The sequence below is a fragment of the Rattus norvegicus genome, chromosome 9, assembly GCF_021556685.1.
Source record: "Rattus norvegicus strain SHRSP/BbbUtx chromosome 9, alternate assembly SHRSP_T2T, whole genome shotgun sequence".
In the NCBI taxonomy this organism is placed as follows: domain Eukaryota; kingdom Metazoa; phylum Chordata; class Mammalia; order Rodentia; family Muridae; genus Rattus; species Rattus norvegicus.
Genome location: NC_141542.1, coordinates 20036641 through 20057253, shown reverse-complemented (window position 1 = coordinate 20057253; position 20613 = coordinate 20036641). Strand labels below are relative to the sequence as shown.

At 41.6% G+C, this 20613-nt stretch overlaps 2 protein-coding genes across 4 annotated transcripts in view; both read left to right on the top strand.

Annotated features, from left to right (window-relative positions):
* The window catches only part of LOC148003427 (uncharacterized), a 42769-nt gene extending 40592 nt beyond the window's left edge, over positions 1 to 2177 (top strand). For all 3 annotated transcript variants that reach the window (XM_087568652.1, XM_087568653.1, XM_087568651.1), the window contains one exon: positions 1390 to 2177. In XM_087568652.1, the coding sequence (XP_087424778.1) occupies positions 1390 to 1395 (6 nt within the window). In that variant the 3' untranslated portion in view covers positions 1396 to 2177. The remainder of the gene's footprint in view (positions 1 to 1389) is intronic.
* Positions 2178 to 5425: 3248 nt separating this feature from the next.
* LOC148003426 (disks large homolog 5-like) lies at positions 5426 to 13090 on the top strand. Its single transcript, XM_087567912.1, has 5 exons — positions 5426 to 5486; positions 5691 to 5850; positions 7182 to 7313; positions 7983 to 8166; positions 12287 to 13090. Exons 1-5 carry the CDS (start codon positions 5426 to 5428, stop codon positions 12290 to 12292), a joined length of 543 nt encoding a protein of 180 aa, XP_087424038.1. The 3' UTR covers positions 12293 to 13090.
* Positions 13091 to 20613: the final 7523 nt, after the last annotated feature.

Sequence of the window (20613 nt, the reverse complement as noted above, 5' to 3'; positions counted from 1 at the left end):
TCCATCAGCCAAGGAGTAAAAGTGTACCACACGATGGAGCCCTTCCATAGATTCTGATTCAGTGTGAGATAATCCATGCAAGCTTTTACTTACTTATTCAAATTATCTGTGGAACAATCACATTAGGGGGAGAAAATTTGTTGATTTGGATCCTGGTTATGGAGATTTCCTATGATTCTAGCTTTGGGCATGAAGTCACTCAGGCTACGGTAAAGAAAGCTCCGATTAGAAGAAGCTCCACACTTTGGGGAAAGTCTGAAAGAGTGAACAAGAACAAGAGTCTAGTCCACCACCAATATATGATCCTTTGCTGAGCAACAAGACAGCTCTACACAGCCTTTGGGACTTGCTAAGCCAGATTGTTAATGGGGAAAGAACCCTGAGTCTATGACGGTTTATGGGAGGACAGCACATCACTGACTGAGCTGTCTATAGGCTCTGGCCACTATGTACATATCCCACTCAACATTTGTTTTTATGCCTCCAGCCGATCCTGGGGAATCTTTACATTAAGCATTAATGTTCAGGTAAGAACACAGGCTGGAAGAAGCCATTTGAATATCCTTCCCTATATAAATACCCTTTTTGGGTGGATGACCACCCCACCTGGATTTCAGCCTCAGGCAGCTAAGGAGCTACTCAGAGTATTGTTCTGGTACAGTTCATGTGAATTTTACCCATGAAACAATATATATGATCCTCTGGATTTCTTGCTATGTTCTACTCCTTTCTTCCTGTGATCTCTCCGGAAAGATCTGAGGACATTTTCTCTTCTGTCCTCTCACAAATTGCCTTACACTAGCCATAGACTTACAGGGGTGCTGTTCTGTTTCTACATCACAATCACCTTTAATGTCCATGTGTACGCTGGGAAGATTTGCATGGAGCACATTCTCAGTAATTACGGGATCTGTGCAGTGAGCATGAATTTGAAGTGAGATTGCTTCTCTATGTATTTGCAGATACAGTGGTTACAAATGGAAACTAGACGGGTTCCCTCAGTGCTAACATAATCAGAAATTTCACCTCAATTCTGGGCATGTTCTCCAGAAGGAATCCACATGGTATTCTAGGTTGCTCATACCTCTCTTGAACTCAGATTCAGACATAGCTACAATGTTATTATTCAATGTCATATACCTGGACCAGTGGGAAAAAATGCTCATTTTTCTCTTAATCCCAGTACAGTGCATAGTCCACAGTTCAAATTCTAGCAGTGTTAAAAGCTGAGATATAAATCCAAGCGCAGGTACTCTATGACATTTGGGGATGCAGGGACTGACCTCAGCTGACAGGTCATACTGGATTATCCAACTGAATAGAGCTGATGCATGAGGGAGAGCTGAATTGACAACCACTCACTAAACTTTTTTTCCCTTGCTCTGCTAGGTCTGAAATTCTCCAGCAGAAACTCGAACATGACACAGTCCAGGACAAGATCTCCCTTGGAGAGAAGAGCTACAGGAGGAGAACTAAGTGTGCACAGCAAATACACCACTATTGCATCTCATCTGTAGTGTCCATAGCAATTGTAGACTGCATTTTCCTCCTTTAGTTTGATTTCTTTGGATTGAATACGCTGTATTTTCACCTTGCCTCTCTCCAGCAAGTGTACACTTTTTGAGGGACTCAGAGAAGTGCTGATGCACATCTATCAAGAGCTGCTGGTCATCCAGAAAGACTGTGCACGTGTAAATTTGTACTTGTCCTGATGGGTCATCCAGAAGAGTTTCATGGAGATCAGTTCACAATATTGGAAAGTCTTTGTGACAAAGTCTGTAATATCATTTATACTCAGAATTCATAGGCTTTTTCCTTAATACCCCCACTCCAACAAAACAGTCCTACTTCCACTCCTCTTGAAAAGATTATTACCATCACTAACTGCTTGTCTACTATGTCTCCAAGGCAAGCCACAGGCTATAAGTCTATTCTGCAAAAGGAGCAGCAAAAAATGCTTAGTGCAATTCCTCTATTTAAAGTTTGGTTAATTTTTAATTGTTTTGGTTATTTGGTTTTCCTTCTATTCATTTGAAGATTTGTTATTTATCTGTTGTTGTTTTGTTCATTTGCTTTTCTATTTTGATAAGGATATAGACTGTATATATTGACTACCTGCATCTGGTTACTATCAAGTAAATTGGATGTATTCTGGTCAATAAAGGAGTAATCTCAAACTCTTCACTCTTAAGAACCTTCTTTATTGATCATTAGTGTCAACATCTGAAGTCCCACAGCTATCAGGGAGGGATGGATCTCTGCATTCTCATGGGGACTGGGCATCAAATCACTTCCCAGTCAGACTGAGATTCAAAGGCAGTCATACAGTCACTGTTCACTGTGTTTCCAACTCTGAATTTCAACTTCATCATGCAGACATTACCCACTGTGTATGCTTGCTGTCAAATATATAGTTACCTCTAAATTATACTCTGTCGATGACAGTTTTGACCAAATTAATAGGATAAACATTAATTTTTCTGTAACACCTCCCAGGACATATAAACATGGTATAAGGGAGTTTAAAGCCATCGGGAATCCTGCACCCAAATCCCGGGGCAGAAAATGATGAACACCCAGGAATGCAGATAATCCTGAGACCACAGGAAAGAAAGCCACTTCTGACCAGCTCTGCCCACATCTCTGGCCCAATATTAATCTGCATGGTGCCTCTGGAAACAGGAATAGAAGAGCAGTCAGTGGCAGGAACCTGCTTGGTCCAGCCTGGACCCAGAACCTACCTGGGCCCTGAGCATATTTGAAGAAAACCATAGGCATACAGTTCTCTGTTTCCTGACTGTGGCTTATTTTGATTCGAAGCTCAAAATACCATTTTGTTGTTGTTGATTTTTAGTTGGATATTTTTCATTTCGAATTCAAATGTTATTCCTTCCTTGTTTTCCAGAAATAAGTCTGAATACCATCGCCCTCCACCTCTGCTATAAAAGTATTCCCTTCACCAGCCATCCACTTTCCCAGCCTAGGCAGGACCAAGGGCTGTTCATTCCATTTGTGCCCCAGAAGACCATCCTCTGATACAAATGCAGATGAGGCCATGGCACAGTCCCTGTATAGTGATTGGGTAGTGGTTTAGTCTCTGGGATCTCTGCTTGGCAGGCATGGTTGTCCTTATGGGGTTGCAAGTCCCTTCAGCTCTTTCAATCTTTCTGTAATTCCTCCAACTGAGGTCCGGTTCTCGTTTCAATGGTTTGCTGCTAGCATTTGCCACTGTATTTGACATGATCTGGCTGTGCCTCTCAGGAGATATCTATATCCAGTTCCTATCAGCCTGCACTTCTTAGCTTCATCCACCTTATCTAGTTTGAAGGCTGTGTATGTACAGGCCACAAGTGGGGTAGACTCTGAATGGCCATTCCTGTAGGCTCTGTTTTAAACTTTGCATCACTATCCCTTCAATAGGGATTCTTCTTCTCCTTTAAAGGAAGGAGTGAAGAATCGGCATTTTGGTCATCCTTCCTGAATTTCATTTGGTCTGTGAATCTTGGAGAATTTGAGCATTTGGGCTAATATCCACTTATCAATGAGTGCATACAATGTGTGTATTTCTGTCATTGGATTAACTCACTCAGGAAAATATGTTTTAGTTCGTTCTCTTTGTCTATGAATTTCATGAAGTCATTGTTTTTGATATATCTGTAGTAGTCCATTGTGTAGATGTACCACACTTTCTGTTTCCATTCCTCTGTTGAAGGGCATCTGGGATCTTTTCATTTTCTGACTATTATAAATAAGGCTGCTATGAACATGGTGGAGCATGTGCCCTGTTGTATGTTGGAGCTTCTTTTGGGTATATGTGCAAGAGAAGTATAGCTGGGTCCTCAGCTAGTGCAATGTCTAATTTTCTGAGGAACCTCCAGACTGATATCCAGAATGGTTGTACCAGTCTGCAATCTCACCAACAATGGAGGAATGTTCCTCTTTCTGACATCCGTGCAAGCATCTTCTGTCGCCTGAGTGTTTTATCTTAGCCATTCAGACTGGTGTGAGGTGGAATCTCGGGGTTGTTTTGATTTGCATTCCCCTTATAACTAAAGATGTTGAACATTTCTTTTGGTGCTTCTCAGCCACTCCATATTCCTCAGCTATGAATTCTTTGTTTAGCTCTGAACTTCAATTTTTAATAGGGTTATTAGTCTCCCTGCAGTCCAACTTCATGAGTTCTTTGTATATTTTGGATATTAGCCCTCTATCAGTTGTAGGATTAGTAAAGGTCTTTTCCCAGTCTGTTGGTTGCTGTTTTGTCCTAACCACAGTGTCCTTTGTCTTACAGAAGCTTTGTAGCTTTATGAGGTCCCATTTGTCTATTCTTGATCTTAGAGCATAAGCCATTCGTGTTTTGTTCAGGAAATTTTTTCCAGTGTCCATGTGTTCAAGATTCTTCCCCGCTTTTGCTACTATTAGTTTGAGTGATCTGGTTTGATGTAGAGGTCCTTGATCCACCTGGACTTAAGCTTTACACAGGGCAATAAGAAGAGGATGATTTGTACTACTCCATATGCTGACCTCCATTTGAACCAGCACCCTTTGCTAAAAATGCTATCCTTTTTCCACTGGATGCTTTTGTCTCCTTTGTCAAAAATCAAGGGACCATAGGTATGCTGGTTCATTTCTGGGTCTGCAGTTCTATTCCACTGGTCTATCTTCCTGTCTCTGTAACAATACCATACAGTTTTATCACTAATGCTCTGTAAACTGCTTGAGTTCAGGGATGGTGATTCCCAGGGAAGTCCTTTTATTGTTGAGGATAGTTTTAGCTATCCTGCGTTACTTGTTATTCCAAATGAATTTGCAAATTGTTCTGTCTAACCCTATGAAGAATTGGAATCGAATTTTGATGGAGATTGCATTGCAACTGTAGGTCACTTTGGGAATATGGCCATTTTTACTATCTTCATACTGCCAAGTCATGAACATGGGAGATCTTTCCATTTTCTGAGATCTTCTTCAATTTCTTTCATATCATGAAGTTCTTGTCACACAGATCTTTCACTTGTTTGATATAAGTCACACTGAGGTATTTTTATATGATTTGGGACTATTATGAAAGGTGTCATTTCCCTAATTTCTTTCTCAACTTGTTTATCTTTTGTGTAGAGGAAGGCTACTGGTTTGTTTGAATTAATTTTATATGCTTTTTAACTGTGAGTGTCAATGATTGGCAGGAGGAGGCACTGTGAGATTAACAATGTGACCATCCATGTTTGGGAGTTGAAGCACTTCATCCTCTAGATTACTGTAGGTTACATAAGTCTTGATGGCGAGAACAAGGAAGGATGCACCCCTAGTCATGAATTGAGTTCTCAGACACTTTGGGCTGGACCACACTTGGTTAGAGCTTGATGGTGCTAAACATTATGAAGTCATTATGAACTCCAGGATTATCTGCACCACATCTGACATAACAATGTCGCAGATGTTTATGTCTCAGTCAGATTATAACTTTCAGTGCCGCGGGTTGTGTAATAGTGAGTGTGGCACGTGTATGGCATTAGAGGTTGGGAAGAGGGACATAGCTTAAGAATCAACCTTTAAGAAAGCTTTTCTGCTCTTTCACGGATTCACCCAGTCTCTACCATTTCCCCTTCCTCAACCTCCTTTTCGGATTCAGAATGATCTATTCTGCCCATTGGTTCAAATATGCAAATTCACTTGGGTTTATCTGTGTACAGGTTTTGGTAGGAAGGCATCATCCCAAAATGTCATCAGTAAGCAAGAGGAGTGTCTAAAGGAACTGGAGGAACTCAAATTTGAAATCCAGAAGTGTCAATTCGAGAGGGATGAACTTTATCAAATCCTGGATCTTTATATCTATGATGAGTGGGACCACAGGTAGTCATTATGCCCAGTAACCTATTCACTGTCTTGCGCTCTCTCTCTGCTACCTCAAGATTTACTCATAGCACGAGAGAGTTTCACCTCTCATCCTGGATTTGAAGGAGATTTGGCAGGCATTTGCTTGTGAGATGAGCTAGGTGCTGTGTGTTTAGGGTCAACCTCTTTTGTACTTGACCCTGAGCCTCTTGGATTAGCATTGGTTCTGTCAACAGCTAGAAGGACCTTGTCACACTTGCTGCAACTGTGTGTGTGAATGAAATGCCTGCACGTTATCACTCTTTCCTCTGAATTTGTTCATTATACACTGATTCTATGGCACCTCCATGGATGTAGTTGGCATTCTAAATGTGTTTGGATATGGGTTGGTGTGTATATATGTGGCAGTATTTGTTGGTGGTTTACTCTGGATCAGGACGTCTGGGACCTTTGATTGGGTCTGAGGATTTGTTTGATCAACAGTTTGCAGGTCATGATAGTGATGAGTACATGGAGGCCCACATTAATCAACACAGCACTTTGCTCCTTCTGTATACCTTGGTGGCACACAGAACTCTCCAGAGGGGAGGAGGTGCTATAAATCCTCTTCCCTGTCAAACTTAGTTATGCCCTCTGGGAATTCATGTAATGATAGAAACCAAGGATTGAGTATACCTGCTTTCAAAACAAGAGAAATGTCATCACAGCTCTCTCTTGGGCCCAAAGCTGTGGCACAGACTGGAGGAATCTTCTTCCTTAACTAGTCAATTCCATCATGCTCACCTGGCCAGCTCTTGAAGGTCAGGTCCCTCCAACTGGTACCGTGACTCTGTTTTCCTGTGCCCAGGATAATAAACTTAACCAGTACAAATACTTTGAAGGAGCAAGTATGTGGAACATACTGAGTTTAAGTAATAGAGAGAACAGTCTGATTTTACCTAATTTGTTTCACCTGCTTTGATCTTTAGTTTTTTTATTTTTTTAACTATCCAGGGATTGTTTATTGTGACCTAGAAATGGTCACTGTGGTCTTGACAGTTGTTATTCCCAAACAGGCAGCTCTCAGGCTCTGCCCCCTCCTATATAGTGAGTCTTTGCAGAACCATATCTCTCAGGATTCCAAGGAGTCCTTATTACAAAACAAATGTTTGCTTATTTACATAGAAATATTTTCTGTGGTTGAGTCTCATTGTTGTGTTTTGGTCTGGTTTTTGAGTTTGCCATTTTCTTCCCTTCCACCATTTCTTGATTTTGAAATTTTTTATTATATATTTTTATTTACATTTCACCTAATTCTGAAATCGTGAGTTCAAAACATTATTTGTTCCTTTGGCCATGACCTAACCCAGGCTGCATGTCGAATTGCCAGTCCTTCAATCTGAACATGAGATGAGAATGATGTCTATGCAAATGATGACCAACTCAATAAGTGATGCCATGGAGAGGTACAAGGAGCTCATACAAGTGAACAGTTCCTACCGGTGAGTCGCTGACAGAGATGAGAACCCAGCACTAGGCAGGGAATGCTTCTGTCCTGTATGACTTTGAACAAAAGTCAGGGCTCTGGTTCTGTAGTGTCTGACTCTTAACAAGAAGGCTGCCTCCTGGCAAGGGTCTTAGATTTGTAGCTCTTGGATTCAGTTGTCGTACATGTGAGGGGTGTAGAAGACCGTCCAATTGTTATTTTCCCAGTTAAAGTTCCTCTAGATAGAAAAGGTTTGCACCATGATGGGAATAGCAATCAACTCTGAATCTCTAGGACTCTGACAGGAGATTTAAAGATCTGTGATCCATGAGAAACACATGGAAAGACTCTATAGCTATTGGGTCTTCAACTACCCCTCAGAGGGGCTTTCCCCACAACGTGAAGATGGTTTCACCATACCATGGACATACGAGCTCCCTTATGGACCATCTCTTCTTCCTTGATTTATATAAACCGTCTTAGTGTCAGGATTTTCAGACGTACTTTGATTCTTGTGGAATGTGGATTCTGGATTTGACCTCCTCTAATTGGTGCTAACCTCTATAGTATGGCTCTATTCTGGGGATTTCTGAGGATGAGGACCCTTGAAGGGATGATTGGACTTGCAGGAGTGACAGGCAAATAGAAGCTGGCTGGGATTTACCATTATTTGTTTGTGGTTCAGCATCAGGCACTCCCAGCTCCTGCGTGAACAAGCTCAATTGAAGAACAATATACAGATTTTGCTGAATGAGAAGAGAGAACTGCTGGTGGAGCAGACTGAACTGCCATCATCCTCTGTGGAGACAAAGAGGCTCTGTGAAGAGGCCGGAATGAACATCTGTGACCCCAGAGCCAAGCAACAGCAGGTAGGGTTAGGGCTCAGGGTCAGGTTGTCCTCAGGTCTTACCATAAACATAGACAAACCAATGTAACTGTCCATTGATTGATCCATGTCCTGACCTAGGTCTCATCCAAGTGTTCATTCATGTGATGGTTTACAAGGCTTTCTGTGGAGATAGCCCCTTTTCAAGAAACTGCATGTTTGGAAAGCAAATGCTCCTGCTCTTCGAGATCTGCACTTCATTAAGGGAGATAGGTTGATCACACAGCACAGCACTACATGCCATTATGTATGGAGGGTGCTATGTGGGAGCCCCTCTTTAGACTAGAGCAGGGATTTGAGGGATGAAGCAAAAGACTGGAGCTCATTTTCTTTACAGGGATCGTGTGAGACTCAGGAAGTAAGTAGTTTTCAAGGAGGAGAGCCTGGTGGAAATGCCAAAGAAATGGTTCTCATTGTCATTTGTGGTGGCTTTTGTTCTTCCTCCCCTCATGTCCCTGTATATGAAGATGGTGACTTCATGCTTCATAGATCTTGGGTAACTACAGAGCCTGTGTATCAGCATGTCAGTCCTGTCTTATTTGAGTGCTCCTGGAGAGTTCATAACTGGGCCTTACAACCTGAAGCTGGTTAGAAGAGCAAGGATGGGGAAAAGGTTTCTCAAAGGCTGAGGGTTGGCATGAGAGACTTGAGACTTCAAGAACAAAGTTATCCGTATGTACCCCCAATTCTCACCAAGAAAGTTGCATTTCTGTGCTGACCTGCATCTTAGGGAGCATGCGGGGAGGCCAGTTCATGACATGCAGTTTTGTCCAGTCATTATCTAACTTAGTCCTTTAAGCTTAGGTCTCTCAACAAACATGAAGCTTCCTGTTTTGTGCTGGCCAGCAGTCTTCGCATCATTCGTCCAGTTCCAAGTGGAGCCCCCTCTCTTATTTGTCTCAACACATTCTTAAACCATTCAGCTATTTTAAAAATAAGGATTAGATTTCTTCACTTTACCTGAACAGAGTTATCCCCCGGGAAGATTCTGGATTGTCTTATTGGCTTCACCATGATCTTGCATGGAATCCTAGAGTGCAACTCTCTGCTGACATTGCTTTGCTGACTATATCATGGGCACTGCATTCTTTCAGGATAGGTTCCCTCTCAATATTGTACACAGTGCTGCATTTCAGAAAATTCACTGTATGTTATTTATTTAGCCTTTTTCTGACTGACATTGAGGTTGTTTTAATATCACAGGAACTCTAATGTGATCAAATGTTCCTGGTAACTGACCGTGAGTTACTGTCTTCTCCGATGCTTCCAAAGTCTTCTATGAAGGAAACAGGGTAGCTTTAGTGAGGGGCCTATGATGAGTCAGCATAGAGCTCGATGGAGTCTTTTCCTAGAAATCTCTCTCTTGGGGATTTGATGTTGTGTTGTTTAGGCTATCTGTGCAGAACATGTAACTTACTTGTCGGACCAGCGAGTATCTGCATAGAAAGGTTTCCTGAAGTGGAAATGAGTACAGGGCAGGGCAGCACAGCCTGCTTGAGTCTAAGAGACTTGTACACAGCATTGTTCCCACTAATTCCTCACTCAACAGGAAATGAGCTGCATAAGAGCAAAGTTTTCATTTGTGCATGCGAGTGTGTATCTGTGTGTCTGTGTTTGTGTGTGTGTGGGTATGTGTGTGTGTGTGTGTGTGTGTTTGCAGTAGTGAACGTGTATTTCCCTCAATTCCAAGTTTCATGAGAAAAGTACTCTTAAGCATTCACTTTACATCCATGAAACATGAAATAGAGCTGCCCAGTCATTTGGCATCTCCATCTAGCTCTGTACAGCAAAAGGACACTTAAATTACTAATTTATTCTGTTTCCAAAAATTTCAGAACAGAATTATCTTGTGAAGTCTGGGGGAGGAGTGGAAATATGTTCAAGAGAGTCCCGTTTCACAGGGGTAACAAATGGTACAGGCCTAGGGCTTGCAGGTCCCTTTTTGTTATGGTGTAGAAGCAGGACAATAAAATCCTTTAGAAATGCAACCCCCAAAAAGAGGACACAAAAACACCTGTAAAGTTAGATTTTCAAGTGATTAGGGGCAAAACTTCTGATCTGCATTGAAATCCTTTGGAGCACATCAAAGGAATGGAGTACTGGGAGGTAAGGGCAAGGCTTCTCTATAAAAAGTTTATAACATGAGTTTATGTTGCTTCTCTGTTCTTTGTGAATTGTGAAAGCCCACTGGAAGGTTGTGTCACTCACTGTGTCTTCTCCAAGGTTGCTTTCCACATTGCCTGCTACCATTTCTTTCGAGCTACCTTGGCACACTACAACTTCCCCTGGGAGTTTGGCTTGGATTTTATTCATTGAGAATTTGAGTTGCTTGGAATTGTATCTTCATCCAGAAAAAGTCCCATAGCTATGCTGTGGTGCAAGAATAGGGCAGTATCAGGAGCCCCTTTAGGTGCACAGATAATCCAAAGCGTTCCCCTATGTTATCTGTGTAGCATTCTGCAAGTGCTGTCGATCAACATCATTGTCTCTCAGTTAATTTCAGCCTCAATGGGTTAGGAGAAATGATGAGCTTCAAATGGGTCTGACAGTGTAAGAACAGGTAGCCCTATGAGAAGCCATGTTCAGAAAGTGGAACAGAAGTTTTAGTTAACCCAGTGATTCCACAACAAGGAGTAGGTATTGCCATTGCAACTAGGGAGCATCAATGTTGTAGTGGTCCCAGTGTAACCTTGAAGGAGAATCTATCCAGACGTCCATCAGCCAAGGAATAAAGTGTACCATACGATGGAGCCCTTCCATAGATTCTCATTCAGTGTGAGTTAATCCATGCAAGCTTTTACTTACTTATTCAAATTATCTGTGGAACAATCACATTACGGGGAGAAAATTTGTTGATTTGGATCCTGGTTATGGAGATTTCCTATGATTCTAGCTTTGGGCATGAAGTCACTCAGGCTATGGTAAAGACAGCTCCGATTAGAAGAAGTTGCACACTTTGGAGAAAGTCTGAAAGAGTGAACAAGAACAAGAGTCTAGTCCACCACCAACATATGATCCTTTGCTGAGCAACAAGACAGCTCTACACAGCCTTTGGGACTTGCTAAGCCAGATTGTTAATGGAAAAAGAACCCTGAGTCTATGACGGTTTATGGGAGGACAGCACATCACTGACTGAGCTGTCTATAGGCTCTGGCCACTATGTACATATCCCACTCAACATTTGTTTTTATGCCTCCAGTGAATCCTGGGGAATCTTTACATTAAGCATTAATGTTCAGGTAGGAACATAGGCTGGAAGAGGCCATTTGAATATCCTTCCCTATATAAATACCCTTTTTGGGTGGATGACCACCCCACCTGGATTTCAGCCTCAGGCAGTTAAAGAGCTACTCAGAGTATTGTTCTGGTACAGTTCATGTGAATTTTGCCCATGAAACAATATATATATGATCCTCTGGATTTCTTGCTATGTTCTACTCCTTTCTTCCTGTGATCTCTCCGGAAAGATCTGAGGACATTTTCTCTTCTGTCCTCTCACAAACTGCCTTGCACTAGCCATAGACTTACAGGGGTGCTGTTCTGTTTCTACATCACAATCACCTTTAATGTCCATGTGTACGCTGGGAAGATTTGCATGGAGCACATTCTCAGTGATTACAAGATCTGTGCGGTGAGCATGAATTTGAAGTGAGATGGCTTCTCTGTGTATTTGCAGATTCAGTGGTTACAAATGGAAACTAGACCGGTTCCTTCAGTGCTGACATAATCAGAAATTTCACCTCAATTGTGGGCATGTTCTCCAGAAGGAATCCACATGGTATTCTAGGATGCTCATACCTCTCTTGAACTCAGATTCAGACATAGCTACAATGTTATTATTCAATGTCATATACCTGGACCAGTGGGAAAAAATGCTCATTTTTCTCTTAATCCCAGTACAGTGCATAGTCCACAGTTCAAATTCTAGCAGTGTTAAAAGCTGAGATATAAATCCAAGCGCAGGTACTCTATGACATTTGGGGATGGAGGGACTGACCTCAGCTGACAGGTCATGCTGGATTATCCAACTGAATAGAGCTGATGCATGAGGGAGAGCTGAATTGACAACCACTCACTAAACTTTTTTTCCCTTGCTCTGGTAGGTCTGAAATTCTCCAGCAGAAACTCGAACATGACACAGTCCAGGACAAGATCTCCCTTGGAGAGAAGAGCTACAGGAGGAGAACTAAGTGTGCACAGCAAATACACCACTATTGCATCTCATCTGTAGTGTCCATAGCAATTGTAGACTGCATTTTCCTCCTTTAGTTTGATTTCTTTGGATTGAATACGCTGTATTTTCACCTTGCCTCACTCCAGCAAGTGCACACTTTTTGAGGGACTCAGAGAAGTGCTGATGCACATCAATCAAGAGCTGCTGGTCATCCAGAAAGACTGTGCACGTGTAAATTTGTACTTGTTCTGATGTGTCATCCAGAAGAGTTTCATGGAGATCAGATCACAATATTGGAATGTCTTTGTGACAAAGTCTGTAATATCATTTATACTCAGTATTGGTAGGCTTTTTCCTTAATACCCCCACTCCAACAAAACAGTCCTACTTCCACTCCTCTTGAAAAGATTATTACCATCACTAACTGCTTGTCTACTATGTCTCCAAGGCAAGCCACAGGCTATAAGTCTATTCTGCAAAAGGAGCAGCAAAAAATGCTTAGTGCAATTCCTCTATTTAAAGTTTGGTTAATTTTTAATTGTTTTGGTTATTTGGTTTTCCTTCTATTCATTTGAAGATTTGTTATTTATCTGTTGTTGTTTTGTTCATTTGCTTTTCTATTTTGATAAGGATATAGACTGTATATATTGACTACCTGCATCTGGTTACTATCAAGTAAATTGGATGTATTCTGGTCAATAAAGGAGTGGTCTCAAACTCTTCACTCTTAAAAAATTTCTTTATTGATCATTAGTGTCAACATCTGAAGTCCCACAGCTATCAGGGAGGGATGGATCTCTGCATTCTCATGGGGACTGGGCATCAAATCACTTCCCAGTCAGACTGAGATTCAAAGGCAGTCATACAGTCACTGTTCACTGTGTTTCCAACTCTGAATTTCAACTTCATCATGCATACATTACCCACTGTGTATGCTTGCTGTCAAATATATAGTTACCTCTAAATTATACTCTGTCGATGGCAGTTTTGACCAAATTAATAGGATAAACATTAATTTTTCTGTAACACCTCCCAGGACATATAAACATGGTATGAGGGAGTTTAAAGCCATCGGGAATCCTGCACCCAAATCCCGGGGCAGAAAATGATGAACACCCAGGAATGCAGATAATCCTGAGACCACAGGAAACAAAGCCACTTCTGACCAGCTCTGCCCACATCTCTGGCCCAATATTAATCTGCATGGTGCCTCTGGAAACAGGAATAGAAGAGCAGTCAGTGGCAGGAATCTGCTTGGTCCAGCCTGGACCCAGAACCTACCTGGGCCCTGAGCATATTTGAAGAAAACCATAGGCATACAATTCTCTGTTTCCTGACTGTGGCTTATTTTGATTCGAAGCTCAAAATACCATTTTGTTGTTGTTGATTTTTAGTTGGATATTTTTCATTTCGAATTCAAATGTTATTCCTTCCTTGTTTTCCAGAAATAAGTCTGAATACCATCGCCCTCCACCTCTGCTATAAAAGTATTCCCTTCACCAGCCATACACTTTCCCAGCCTAGGCAAGACCAAGGGCTGTTCATTCCATTTGTGCCCAAGAAGACCATCCTCTGATACACATGCAGATGAGGCCATGGCACAGTCCCTGTATAGTGATTGGGTAGTGGTTTAGTCTCTGGGATCTCTGCTTGGCAGGCATGGTTGTCCTTATGGGGTTGCGAGTCCCTTCAGCTCTTTCAATCTTTCTGTAATTCCTCCAACTGAGGTCCGGTTCTCAGTTCAATGGTTTGCTGCTAGCATTTGCCACTGTATTTGACATGATCTGGCTGTGCCTCTCAGGAGACATCTATATCCAATTCCTATCAGCCTGCACTTCTTAGCTTCATCCACCTTATCTAGTTTGAAGGCTGTATATGTACAGGCCACAAGTGGGGTAGACTCTGAATGGCCATTCCTGTAGGCTCTGTTTTAAACTTTGCATCCCTATCCCTTCAATAGGGATTCTTCTTCTCCTTTAAAGGAAGGAGTGAAGAATCGGCATTTTGGTCATCCTTCCTGAATTTCATTTGGTCTGTGAATCTTGGAGAATTTGAGCATTTGGGCTAATATCCACTTATCAATGTGTGCATACAATGTGTGTATTTCTGTCATTGGATTAACTCACTCAGGAAAATATGTTTTAGTTCGTTCTCTTTGTCTATGAATTTCATGAAGTCATTGTTTTTTATATATCTGTAGTAGTCCATTGTGTAGATGTACCACACTTTCTGTTTCCATTCCTCTGTTGAAGGGCATCTGGGATCTTTTCATTTTCTGACTATTATAAATAAGGCTGCTATGAACATGGTGGAGCATGTGCCCTGTTGTATGTTGGAGCTTCTTTTGGGTATATGTGCAAGAGAAGTATAGCTGGGTCCTCAGCTAGTGCAATGTCTAATTTTCTGAGGAACCTCCAGACTGATATCCAGAATGGTTGTACCAGTCTGCAATCTCACCAACATTGGAGGAGTGTTCCTCTTTTTCACATCCGCAAAAGCATCTTCTATCGCCTGAGTGTTTTATCTTAGGCATTCAGACTGGTGTGAGTTGGAATCTTGGGGTTGTTTTGATTTGCATTCCCCTTATAACTAAAGATGTTGAACATTTCTTTTGGTGCTTCTCAGCCACTCCATATTCCTCAGCTATGAATTATTGTTTAGCTCTGAACTGCAATTTTTAATAGGGTTATTAGTCTCCCTACAGTCCAACTTCATGAGTTCTTTGTATATTTTGGATATAAGCCCTCTATCAGTTGTAGGATTAGTAAAGGTCTTTTCCCAGTCTGTTGGTTGCTGTTTTGTCCTATCCACAGTGTCCTTTGTCTTACAGAAGCTTTGTAGCTTTATGAGGTCCCATTTGTCTATTCTTGATCTTAGAGCATAAGCCATTCGTGTTTTGTTCAGGAAATTTTTTCCAGTGTCCATGTGTTCAAGATTCTTCTATTAGTTTGAGTGATCTGGTTTGATGTAGAGGTCCTTGATCCACCTGGACTTAAGCTTTACACAGGGTAATAAGAAGGGGATGATTTGTACTCCTCCATATGCTGACCTCCATTTGAACCAGCACCCTTTGCTAAAAATGCTATCCTTTTTCCACTGGATGCTTTTGTCTCCTTTGTCAAAAATCAAGGGACCATAGGTATGCTGGTTCATTTCTGGGTCTGCAGTTCTATTCCACTGGTCTATCTTCCTGTCTCTGTAACAATACCATACAGTTTTATCACTAATGCTCTGTAAACTGCTTGAGTTCAGGGATGGTGATTCCCAAGGAAGTCCTTTTATTGTTGAGGATAGTTTTAGCTATCCTGCGTTACTTGTTATTCCAAATGAATTTGCAAATTGTTCTGTCTAACCCTATGAAGAATTGGAATCGAATTTTGATGGAGATGGCATTGCAACTGTAGGTCACTTTGGGAAAATGGCCATTTTTACTATCTTCATACTGCCAAGCCATGAACATGGGAGATCTTTCCATTTTCTGAGATCTTCTTCAATTTCTTTCTTCATATCATGAAGTTCTTGTCACACAGATCTTTCACTGGTTTGATAAAAGTCACACTGAGGTATTTTTATATGATTTGGGACTACTATGAAAGGTGTCATTTCCCTAATTTCTTTCTCAGCTTGTTTATCTTTTGTGTAGAGGAAGGCTACTGATTTGTTTGAGTTAATTTTATACCCAACCACTTTGCTGAAGTTGTTTATCAGGCTTAGGAGTTCTCTGTTGTAAATTTTGGGGTGTCCCATGTATACTACCCTATCCTCTGCAACAGTGATATTTTGACTTCTTCCTTTCCAATCTGTATCCTTTTGACCTCCCTTTGTTGTCTGAGTTTTGGTTAATGCTGGGGACAACATACAATGGAGACATCTCAGTAGCCCGCAGTAGCTTTTTGTAAAAACTGGTTGTTTCCATTTCTCCAAACCTTAGCCCTGGACAACGGCTGTATAGATTTCATTTGTGTGACTGCCTATCAGTTGGCCTTGGTGTGCACAATTATTGTATTATATCTGACTTTCCTACTTCTTTCTCCTTCTGCTCTGGTGAATTCTGTGAAACTAGATGTTCCTTGATATTATGATTCTTAGACAATTGGAAATTGATGCATAGGGGCACAGCACAGCACAGCCCTAGTGGCCCAGGTGGATACTGTGTATTCTCATCTTGGAAAAAATGTAATAACTGCAGAATTGTAGTTCTAGATTAGGGTTTGACTTGCAAAGACAGCTTGAAGAAAATGAGAGAAAATGAATTTGAGCCAACATTGGGACCCTAAGAAAGGAAAAAGTTATTGAAGTTAGGAAGTAAGTTTTACATAATATTATAGACTGGTTAAGGAAGTATAGAATATATAAAATAATATACTAGTAAACTAAGTCTAACTACTGGAACCCTTATGAGAGTCATTGTGTGCAAGGAACAGAACGCTAGTGGAATTAGTGTGCTAAGGGTTACCTTGATTCTTTCTGGCCACTGCCTGGCAGTTTTGCCTATGTCATTTATCATTAGAGCTTCACAGGAAAGTGCAGGTAGCTGACCTCGGAGCTTTGGACTCTGAAGTATAAAAGTAAAGAGTTAAAGTTTAAATAATGATAAGTTTACGATTATTATTATTATATTGGCCACAGGCCTTGGTATAGGGCAAGCCTGAAACTTTGGAGAACAGTTGTAATTCTTAGTTCTTGGTGTGATGTAGTCATTCTTTGCATTTGATTTGGCAATGATTATAAAATCTCTTTTTTCTACCTGCTTTTGGATTATTAATAAAGGACTGGGTTAAGAGAAAGGCTGTAGTTCTGTAGAACATGTGAAGAGTAAATGAGAGAGAGCATGAGGGAGTGAATGAGAGAGTAAATCACAGAGCAAATGTAAGAACAAATGTGAGAGCCAGAGAGAGAGCATGAGAAGAGAATGTGAAAGTGAGTGAGGGGAGAATGTGGGGTGTGTATGAAGATTGTGTGTGTGCGTGACAGGAGAGTGCATGTGGTGTGTGTGAGATATGTATGAGGTGTGTATGAAGAGTGCGTGTGTGCGTGACAGGAGAGTGCATGTGGTGTGTGTGAGATATGTGTTAGGTGTGTATGAAGAGTGTGTGTGAGAATGAAAGGGTAATGAACAGATGTGTGAATGATTGTGGGAGTTTGAGAAAAGAAAACTGCAATAAAAAAGGCAGAGTGCACAAAAGAATGCAGAGTGTGTGCAGCCTCAAGCTGAGAGAGAGAGAGAGAGAGAGGGAGAGGGAGAGGGAGAGGGAGAGAGAGAGAGAGAGAGAGAGAGAGAGAGAGAGAGAGAGAATAACTTTAAGCCTTGAAGTTGCCTGTCAGTTTGAACCCAAAGAGGAGTCTGTGGATATGTATTATGTGCCTTCCAGATATTCCTGCTTCCAGGTGAGAACTCTGATCCTGTGAGAGGGCCAGGAAAGTCTGACAGAATGGCTGCAACCCTGAGGGCAGAGGATAAAATATTTGGCCTAGACCTCCTAATTTATCTTTTCACCTGAAGCCTTATTATTAAATATTCTTACTGGAATAGGACTACGATCCTGGTGAGGGTCTTCTCTCTTGGATACTTAATCATTTCTTCGTTGTCACAGACTGTTTGAGCTTACTCCAGTCACTGGGAGTTTTTCACACCTTCAAATTTGCTGAACTTTTCAGATTTCTAACATTTGTGGCAAACTGAGTAAAAAAGCAATGAATGTTGAGCACTTCACTGGGGTCCAGTGCATATGGAGCTACGGGTGTATGGATATGGTAAGTCCCTAGGAGTTACTCTAAGAAAGTAGGACTGTGCTCTTAGGACCCCTGCGTGACCTCACTTCACTATGCCAGCTTTGTGGGCTTCTACACTGCTGCTCTGAGAAGAACTGAAAACTAATGAAATAGATGTGTAGCCTCCCATTACCTTTGTCATTGTTAGGATATTAGTAGGAGAGGTTTGATTGAAATATACTCTCAAAAATATTAACAAAACCACTACCTCTTGTGTACCACCTGGATGAAGTACCAAGTTCACAGACAGTTCTTCACAAACTTCTCAAAGCCAGCCAACTGGAGCATGAACAAAGCCAAGACCAAGGCATTCAAAACCAGCATCCTCACCAATGCCCCCAGGAAAGGCTTTGTTAAAAGAAGGGAGGTACTGAGACAGTTGGCCCTCATACACTCAGAGAAGACTGTGCCAGGAGAATTGGGGAAGGTTTGTGGGAGAGAGTAATTAAGTATCAGTAGTCAGTGAGCAGAACGTAAAGTGAAAAAGAAAAAATATATAAATAGAAATAAAATAAAGGTCTTTAACAGAATGGGACACAATGTATTGCTGAACTAACTCTACTGTGTTTACACTTGCACATGCTTTAACATCTAGAGAGACTAGATGTGATAAAGTAGGATGCCCTTGTCGTTTACATATACTATGTACACAGCAAAGATAAATGAAATGGATAACATGCAGATCACAGATCCATTGTTCCCTCACATCTATGTGACTCTGCTTCCCTTTATCAGGAATGTGGATGCCTCCTCTCATCCAGGTCTCAGGGCTCAAGCAAAATGCAGTCCCCTATGATCTCTGGCCAAGTGCTCTTGTCTTCCCAAAATTACTCTGCCTCAGGCTGCAGAGGCACTGAAGTGCCAGCCTTCACCTTCAAGGTGCAACCACTCTTTCAGTCTTTCCAGGCTCTCTGTTACTTAACTGAAGGTTTCAGCAGAGGCCTTTCATCTCAATAACAGAAGCTTACCTAATCCAAAACGTTGGGAAGCCATCCTACACTCCTGATTGCCTGCTTACCTGAGACCAAACAACATAGCTCTCCTCTTTATGCCTGTTTCCCTGATTTGAAAGTAAATATTGTGTTCATCTGTGGCATTGGTGGTAAGAATAAAATCCTTAACATGAATAAGAGGACCATGCAGAGCATGGCTTTACATTCTATATACAAATTGAATAGCTAGAGGGAATTACCAAAGAAAACAATAAGAATCCTAACAACAAATATAGAGAAATTATGAAATGAAATTAAACAAAAACAAAAGCAAAAACAAAAATACCTTGTGGGTGCTGGTATTAAAGGCATGTATTAACTCTGACCAGCTTTTAGGTATTTCCAATAAAAAGCAAACAAACAAACAAACAAACAGCCTTATTACAGTTGCAGCAGGTGCAGGAGAGAAAGCTGGGAGATATCCTGTGCTGCTGCCCCCATGCTGTGATTCTGGAGCAACAACTTCCTTGGGAATAGGAACCTGTATGCAGTGGGATCCCTTGCTGGGCCTGTCATCTCAAAAATAGGGGCTTCCCTAATCCAATACCTTGGAATCCAGTTTACTTCAGGCCAGGAATGAAGTCAACCATCATTAGGGAAAGAACAAGGGGAAAATTACATAGGAAAAAATATGTGCCTTAATCAGAAAAGATCCTCAACTTCTAAGGCCTCCACAATCTCCACCCCTCTCTTCTGAGCTGTGCATAGAGATGTTGTATAACTCCAGATGGTAGGAAAAGGCAGAGTTCTTCCCAGAAAAGTCATACATGATTTTCACCCTGACATCTGTGAGGTGAGGTGGCATCGTATCACAGAGTCAGCTCACCCGGGATAAGAACACAGAAGCCACACATGACAATGCCAATGGACTCCCTCCGGAACTTATGGACACATTAAAATTGAGGTTTAGCCTAACCTTAGGCCATTCCACTCCCTGCCCATCCACCTGATTTTTATGTTTGCTATGAGTAAAAGATCAGAGTGGAGCTCCAAATATCCTCATGATAGGACTTGGAAATTCAGGAAGAATGATATTGGAGAAGGGATGGCTATGTGGTTACAATGTGGTAACTGGGTTCTGACCAGGAACCTCGTCCTTAGCCAATGGAGACTTTAAGGCCGGGCCTCCTGCTTGTTCCAGTGCAGGCTAAGACTTCAGGGTCAGGCCAGCTCCTGAGCCCCAAACAGGGCTGCCTGCATACCCTTGTGACTGCATTAGAGCCAGAGTGCTCTCTGCCCCATCCTCTTCTCTCCTCTTTGTCACAGCCATGGTCCCCAAGAGCACTTGTCAAACACCTTTATACATCTATGTCAATCTCAAAGTCAGATTCCCAGAGAATCAATCCCCATAACTGACCATAAATGAGTATTCTTTGTGTGTGTGTATATATAATGTTGTAGAACACAGAATAGTGATTCTTGGTGAAAGCTTCGTGGACATGTGTCTTTGCACTGGGATCTTTCCACATGACTTAGATATCCTTGCCATGAG

What these genes read in the sequence shown, in the direction of transcription:
- LOC148003426 (XM_087567912.1), top strand. Translation starts at nt 5,426, where the DNA reads ATGTCGCAGATGTTTATGTCTCAGTCAGATTATAACTTTCAGTGCCGC. An exon ending in GTGCCGCGGGTTGTGTAATA is followed by an intron (nt 5,487 to 5,690) that starts GTGAGTGTGGCA and finishes ATCTGTGTACAG; the next exon opens with GTTTTGGTAGGAAGGCATCA. An exon ending in TATGATGAGTGGGACCACAG is followed by an intron (nt 5,851 to 7,181) that starts GTAGTCATTATG and finishes GACCTAACCCAG; the next exon opens with GCTGCATGTCGAATTGCCAG.